Raw genomic sequence first — 8,362 nt, forward strand, 5'->3', positions numbered from 1 at the left:
TTCTACACAAGTGTTATTGATTCCCTCCAGAGGCAGCCATGTGTGGTGCAAGAAACCGCATTCAAACTGGAGTTTTAGCACTTACCTCTTCAGCTAATTATCTGCCAGTGTTATTAGGCACGTTGCCTCCCCTCCCTGGGCCTTAATTTACCTACAGACCGAAGGAGGAAAGGGTTTCGATTCCATAGACTCTTGAGGCCCCTTCCAGTTTCTAATTTGAGTGCAGTGCATTGTGTGGTTTTTGCTGTGGGCGTGGTTGTTCCAAACCAAAGGGCAGGGACAGGATGCAGTCTGATGATCAGGGACACAGGAGGACTGGCTGAGCAGCTTTGCACACTTGTGGGTGCCTCACTCCCCGACCTTCGATTTCCCAGACTGTTCATGATCCCAGGGCACTGCCTGTCCGCCCCCTGCCATACACGCCACCGCCATTCACGGCTTCTTTCCCAGGCTCTGCTTTGAAGCCAGAGGAAGATTTGCAGAGGTTTCGAATCTTATTTCTTGCCCTCTTGACATCTGAGGTTTGAAAAGATCTTGCGTTGCCTGCCTAAGCAGGCTTCCGGAGGCTACAGCCTTCTGTCTTCAGGGGCTGGGGGCTGGGGGCCGGAGGGTGCCTGGAGCGAGTGCAGGCAGTCATTGTTTGGGTATTGACTCAAAGGAGCCGGAGCCACAATGCACAGGAAAAAAGATGAGCTCATGACGGCTAAATGAAAAGATTCTTATCTTGGAAACAGCGGTTTCTTATGCAAAACAGGGGGCGGCAATGTGATTGTGCCCCACGTACACATTCAACAACAGGGATTTCAAATGAAGAAGCTGTTTTGCATACATACGGGGAGCGGCCGTGGACGAGGTTGTTCATTAATTAAAAAGGGGGGGCGGGTGCTGAAAAACCCACGCTCGCACTTGCTGCTGAACCGAAATAATTCGTCTTCCTCTCAGTCCCGGTTGATCAGCTGGGAGACAAATGTTTTTTCAACTGTAGCCACCTCCTGGGGCGACAGGAGCAGAGAGGGTGGGAGAAGGTATGGGGTCGGGGGAGAGGAGGGGTGTCACAGATAACTACAGGAGCGGTGATTTCTCAAACACTTCTAGTTGGACTTCAAATGTATTGTACTGAGGTGGGTGGACTTTTGGTTGCCTCCCCTACCTACCCACCCCTCACCCCCGCCCCAGGAGATTTACCTTCCTAGTTCTGTTTGATTTCCTACGAAAGAAGTCTGGGCACTTCGCCACTGTTGGGGTGGAGAAGAAAGAAGAGATAGGAAGAAGGCGCAGGAGGGAGAGGCTAGGAACCCTAACCCTAACCACAGTCCCTCTATTTCCCCCCAACTCTGACATGTGGTCCCCTGCGAGGATGGACTTGTGTTGTGGCTGTCCTGGAAATTCCAGAATGTAGGTCGCCCACTGAATGGGTATTGTCACAAGTGGGGAGCAGGGTTAAGTGTGGTTGCAGGTGGGAGGCACCAACCCCTCCCACATAACTTTCCTACCAGCCAGACTGCCCTCTTTCTACCCCACAGCATCTTTTGATTTAGGAATAAGATTGGTTACCATGTACCAAACACTTGCATATACATTACTTCCTATGTTATCTCCCATCACTATGTTACACCTGGGTGCCAGGCACTTTCACTTCTGTTGCTTATCTGAGCTTCTCACCTACCCCAGGGAGATAACTGGATATTATTGCTTGTCTTAGAAATGAGCAAACTGTGGCTTAGAGAGATTAAATGGGTTACCCAGGTCACAGAAGTTGGAAATAGCAAAGCTAGGATTTGAACCCATATCGGCCTGATGTCAAAACCTATGCCCTAGTGTGCATTGGTGACTGTTTTCCATTTGCACCATTCTTCCCTAAATAGTTAATCAACTATTAATCAACTGTTAATCAAAAGGCAAACCTCCCAAGGTTGGCATTCTGACAAACAGGGCAAGTATGAAAGTCCTTCCTGAATGTGAGACATTCCCTCCCAAACACACGTGCCTTCAGGATGGAAAACAAGCTTGGTAGGCCCTTTCTCTATCATAGGCTCATAATACGATTCCTGTTTTTTAAGTCAGGTTTATCAAGGTATCATTTGCTTTCTTTTTTTTTTTTTTGGCCGCGTCATGTGGCATGCGGAATCTTAGTTCCTTGACCAGGCATCCAACACGTATCCCCTGCAGTGGAAGTGTGAAGTCCTAATCCCTGGACTGCCAGAGAAGTCCCTGCTGCTGCTGCGTCGCTTCAGTCGTGTCTGACTCTGTGCGACCCCATAGACGGCAGCCAGCCAGGCTCCCCCGTCCCTGGGATTCTCCAGGCAAGAACACTGGAGTGGGTTGCCATTTCCTTCTCCAATGCATGAAAGTGAAAAGTGAAAGTGAAGTCACTCAGTCGTGCCCGACTCTTAGCAACCCCATGGACTGCAGCCTACCAGGCTCCTCCATCCATGGGATTTTCCAGGCAAGAGTACTGGAGTGGGGTGCCATTGCCTTCTCCGAGAAGTCCCTATTGAGCTATAATTTTCATACCATAAAGTTCTCTTTTTTTTAAGTACTATTCAGTGAGTTTTGACAAATGTCTTTACCAACACCAACACTATGAAGATATAGAAGATTTTCATTATCCACCAAAAGTTGTCTGAGCTCGTTTGCAATCAATCCCATGCCCCATACCAACCTTTGGCAACAACTGATCTATTTCTGTAGTTTTCCCTTTTCCAGAATGTTGTATAAATGGAATCATATAGTATATATGCTTTTGAGTTAGTCACGACTGAAGTGACTTAGCAGAATTCAATTTGCTGATAATTTGTTGAGCAGTTCTTGGTCTGTGTTCACGAAAGATACTGGTCTCTAGTTTTCTTTTTTTTCAGATGGAATATTTTAGTCACATGTTAGTTGTCTTTAACATGTACACACACACTGACACACTCTGGTCTGATTGGAACAAGGGTTGTCTAAGTATCCTAAAGGAAAATGAAAAATTAAAAATATATTAATTTTTCATTGTTATAGACAATTACATCCACATCAGTTACAAAGATTTTACTGATTTTGTTCAAGGAAGCAGAATGGAATAGGAGGAGGACATTGTGGGTAAATTCAGCAGTGACATAACTGAGATCTCAGCATGAGAGCTGACAAAACATGGATTTTTGCTGTGAAATTTTTCTTTGCAAAAGATGGAGAAAAGTTCGTCAATGTGTAGTAAATAAGAGAAGATGGTGAACTTTATCATAGTCACTTCTCCCAGTATGGTATAGGGGCATCAAGAAAACTGCTTAGTCCTTCTCTGGGACCAGTTTCAGAACTTTGCCAATTGCAATGGTCTTACCCTCATCTCTTAAAGTAAAACGACCCATCTGAGGCAAATCTTTGAATGTCTCAAGGCAGATAGTTCCTGCTGTCCTTAAACGGGCGATGCACACTTGATCTTGCTTCACGAAGCGGGGCCGTGTCTTACTCTTTTCTCCTGATTTTTTATCTACCAAGGAGATTAAGGCTGTTATCTCAACTTCCTCAGTACAAGTATGAATGTGCAGCACTGCATTATAACCTGGGCAGATGATGGATTTGTGCTCAATAATCACTATCTGAACATCAAATGTGCGTCCAGAATGGCAAAGATTAGTAGGATCACAGAGTATGAATCCCGGAAGAATCTCTTCTTCTTCAATCCCCTTCAGTCTGATTTTAAGGTTTTCACCTGGGACTACATAGTCAGTTTCAGCATCATCAGAAAATATTCCAAGAACTTCCACATTGTGCTTGTTTGGCATCATCACAAGCTGCTGGCCTTTAAAAATGGATCCTGATTCCAGCTTTCCCAGGACCACAGTGCCCATATCCTTGTACTTATCCACAATTGGCAGTCTAATTGGTCCATCAATGGATCTGTTGAAGTTTGGCATATTATCCAAATAGGGAATGAATGGTAATCCGGTGTACCAAGGGCAGAAATCTGATTGCTCTTTAATATTTGCCCCAGTCAGCCCTGAGCAGGGCATAAAGTGAATGTCCTTTTTGGGACTAAACCCGACTTTTTTCAAAAAGGGCACTAGCTTTTCTTTACATTCTTCATATCTCTCAACGCTCCAATTTACTGTGGGATCATCCATCTTATTAATAAGCACTATCAAATATTTCACCCCTGCCGTTTTTGCCAACATTGCATGTTCTTTTGTCTGTCCACCTTTTTCAAATCCAGTCTCAAACTCTCCTTTCCTGGCAGAGATTACCAGTACAGCCAAATCAGCTTGAGAAGCACCACCGATCATATTTGGGACAAAACTCTTATGGCCAGGGGCATCTAAAATCGTGAAACGTTTCTTTTCTGTTTCAAAATAGGCACGACCCACTTCTACTGTTTTACCCTTGTCTCGTTCTTCCTGGTTTGTATCTAAGGCCCAGGACAAATACCAACTTTCTCTATTTTTTTCTTTAGCTTCTCTTTCATATTTCTCAAGTGTTCTTTTGTCAACCATTCCTGTCAAAAACATGATCTGTCCTCCAATGGTTGACTTCCCAGCATTGACATGCCCAATGAATACCAAATTTGCATGTTCTTTTTTAGGAGCACCTGAGGGTACAACCACAGATTTCGATTTTCTGATTTCCTCTTTCTCCATCATTTCCTGGCCACTTTCTTCTGGGGGCCCCGAATCTCCCAAAGAACTACCCCCTGGCTCGGCTTCACTTACTTCTTTATTGTGCTCCCATGAGTCTTCTAAAACCATCTCCACCTCTCCATTTTCTACAACAGGTTCTGAGAGTTCCATGGTAACGGCTGAATTGGAACCTTCACGCCACAATAACTGTTCCTCTTTGGAATGTTCCACAGGTGCCCCCCCCCCCTCCACGTCCCAGCCTTTTACCTTGAGGGTCGCCCGCGCCCGTACAGGTTTCATAGAATCCGGGGACGTCATTTGGGGGGTGGGTCTGCGGCTGGCTCGGGCCCCGCAGGAAGGCCGGCACGAACTCCGCAGCATGGACGTTACGCACGAAGGGTTTGGCATTGATGTTGAGCTGACGGCTAAAGGCCGAGCTGAGGGGCTCATGCTGCACCTCGGCGGCAGCCGCCGCCAACGCCAAGAAGGCTCTGTCCCCGCTCAGGGCCAAACCCGGTGCTTCCATGTCCACCTGGTCCCAGCAGTCGGGAGCCGAGTCGCTGCTGCTGCTGCTGCTGCTGCTGCCCAGATCCATCGTCTTCAGCCCTTGGCGGCGGCGTGGAGGCAGCCGGGTCCCGACACTGCATTTGCACCTGCGGCAGCAGCAGCAGATATGGCGGCACCTCTAGTTTTCTTATAACGCCTTTGTTTGGTTTGGTATTTGTCTGGATTGGGTTTTGAATTGGAGTTATTTTTCGAGTGGAGGGGCTGAATTTAGAGCTGATCTGAGACAACAGTGTTGTAAGAAGGCCAAGTTTCTCAGAGGCACTCTGCCTTCCTTTACTCTGCGGAGCCACACTACTGACCTTTCTTCCCACAACTGCTGCTCAGAGCGCTGGAATTTTCTGTCTCTCTTCTCTGCTCCATTTCCAAACCAACAACAGGGTGCACAGATTAATAGAGACCTGCTCCCTATATGTAATAGTTACCTATTCAGATACATCAAACTTCAGGGGCCCAAGAGACCCATAGTCATTCCTCAGTTTATGCTTTGTGTCAGTCTGAGCTCCAGGGGTGCCTGCACACATGGTCACCAGGGTACAAGGAATGTTGAGGGGAGCTTGCCTCCAGCGTGTGAATGGGAGTGCTTTTCAAATCATCACCTGTCCTTAGCAAAGGTTTGAGAGTTCTCTGTAGTATCCTGAGTATCTAACAAGTGTTCTGCTGCTGAGGAATGATTACAGCTGTACATAAAATAGAAAGATTAGAGTCTCAGTTGCCTGCTTAATATGTAAATGTACCCAGTTATGTGTGAGTGCTTTTAATGAAGTAACTTGCACTTGTGTTCCTTACAGTGAGAGTGATTGATAAAAAAAAACCACTCTATAACCCCATCAGAAATTAGCAGCCAGCAGGCCCTTTGTTGCACTTGCCTGGCCTGGGGCTAGGAGGCAGCAGGACTGGATTTTAGCCATGCCTTTACAGTTAATTTCCACTTTTCTGGGCAATAGGAAGTAGACTTCCTTATCCCCAACTGAGCTCAGAGAATTGTTGATGATGGATTGTGAAAGAACCTCACTCACTTACTGACTTTGGATTGGTTCTCATTCCAACATACAGAAGTGGATAAGGAAATAGCAGCTACCAGGTGCTGCACTAAGCACTTTGCTTACATTATTCCCTTCAGTCATCACACCGATCTTGGAAGAGAGAACTTAAGATACCCCTACTTTACAGATGGGGAAACTGAGGTTCAGGGAGGGCAAGTCCTTCACCTAACCTCACCTTGGTAAGTTAACAGTTAGGTTGGGACTCGAATGCAGATTTCCATGGCCACAACCAACTGTCTCCCACTACTGAGGATGATGACACCTGTCTGAATTCTCTCACATACCTGTAGGGGGATGAGCTTGGAAGGACAAGGAGCATTCTGTGATCTGTGATGAGGAGCTAGTTGCAGATGGTGACTAGGGTTGAGCATTCCTTCTACACCCTACCACACACACACACTGCTCCCAGCCCTTCAGGAGAAGGACCATGATTTGAATTGCATCTCTTCTGAAGTCTGGCATAAGCAGTATGAATGAATTCCACCTGCTATCTCTGTAGCAGAGAAGGGCCTTTTTCTCTCTCTACAGAGGCCTCTCGGTGGCCATGGGAATGTCACTCTGTGTCTCTAATTGGAAAAACAAATTATATACAGCACTTATGATGCATTAGCCACTTCTCTAATCACTTTATACATATTAATTCCTCTAATCCTCACAACAGTCCTGTGAGAATCCTTATTATTCCAATTTTGCAGATGAATAAATTGAGGCACAGATGTTAAATAGCTTGCTAAAGTTTCCTAGCTAATAAGAGGCAGATCTGGGATTTGAACCCAGAGTTTGGTAACTCTAGACCAGTACTGGTCCATGGTAGCCACTAGCCACATGTAGCTATTAAAGTTGCAATTTAAATGAATTAAAAATTGTTTAATTCATTTAATTATTAAAAAAATAAAGTTTAAAATTCAGTTTTTCAGTCATACCAACCACATTTCAAGTGATTAACAGCCACATGTGGCCAGTGGCTACCACTATAGGATAGTGTATTTATAACACATTTCCATCATTGCAGAGGGTTACATTGTGTAGCACTCAGCTAGATTCTGTGCTTTTAAATGGCTAAAAGGCATTTAAATGGTACAGGACTCTCAAAGAAGTATATGAGTACAGCTCCCTGTGTTCCTGGCTTGGTCTCCACTTAATTTTCCAATTTTCTGTCCCATTCTCTCTCTCTCTCGCTCTCTCTTTTTTAGCTTGATTGATGAAAGGAGAGCATTTTCAGCCCTTTTAAAAGCTCTGACCTAAGCCTCATCTGCTAATTCACCCCGCTGCCCCCTCCACTGCCCCAACCAATCTCACCTGACCTCAGACCCCTACTGATGCCTTGATGTTTGAAAAGTCACAAAGCTCAGAACTTTGTGTGAAAGCCTGCAGACCCCTCTGGAAGCCTCAAGTAATGGTAGGGAAAGGAAAGATATGTCTGGCATATTTGCAACTTTTCAGCAAACTACTCCTGACTCATCAAAACATCTCCACTCTTGACTCAGGGCCCTGGGGTTGGGGGAGATAATGGGCAACACTCTGCCCCATTCACCCAAGGGGGTGTTGGTTGTTAAGCCCCTTGCTACTTCTGTCTCTAGACCTTGGCCCTTATCAAATCAGTCCCATGTGCTGCCTATAGGAAGAGAAGAAATAAAAGAGCTTCCGAACAAGAGTCACAGAATACAAGGCTGCAGCCGATCTCCTTTGCTACACTGATTTATAGGCAATACCACAAAATTCCTCATGACTGGGGCCAGCTGCCGGGTGATGGACAGTGATAACCAAAGGAGATTTTTGTGAGTTTTCAGAGGCCTAACAAAGTAAGATCCTCCTTATTAGCAGGTGGCTATCTATAGGGCAATGGACAAAACTCTATGTCCTTCCACCCCTGGAATAAATCTCCCTCTGGACCTTGCAGGAAGTCTGTGATGCTTCCTCCCCTTCAAAGTGAGAGTGTGGGGATGTCCCTGGTGGTCCAGTGGTTAAGACTCTGTAGTCTGTACTCGCAGTGCAGAGTACCTGGGTTCAATCCCTGGTCAGGGAACTAGATCCTGCATGCTGCGACTAAGACCCAGTGCAGCTGAACAAGCAAACAAGAAAAGTGAGAGTGTGATGTTTTCTTGTTGGCCAACATGCCAAGTCAATGTCAATGGGGCAGAGTGTTGCCCATTCTCTCCC

At 45.9% G+C, this 8,362-nt stretch overlaps 1 protein-coding gene across 1 annotated transcript; it reads right to left on the reverse strand.

The window, feature by feature from the left end:
* Positions 1–3,015: 3,015 nt before the first annotated feature.
* LOC102406086 (eukaryotic peptide chain release factor GTP-binding subunit ERF3A-like) lies at positions 3,016–5,876 on the reverse strand. The gene is given in 2 exon segments (XM_006065009.4): positions 3,016–4,832; positions 4,834–5,876. Coding segments are annotated over 2 exon segments (1,920 nt in total). The 5' UTR covers positions 5,188–5,876; the 3' UTR covers positions 3,016–3,266.
* Positions 5,877–8,362: the final 2,486 nt, after the last annotated feature.

The sequence above is a fragment of the Bubalus bubalis genome, chromosome X (assembly GCF_019923935.1).
Source record: "Bubalus bubalis isolate 160015118507 breed Murrah chromosome X, NDDB_SH_1, whole genome shotgun sequence".
In the NCBI taxonomy this organism is placed as follows: Eukaryota; Metazoa; Chordata; class Mammalia; order Artiodactyla; family Bovidae; genus Bubalus; species Bubalus bubalis.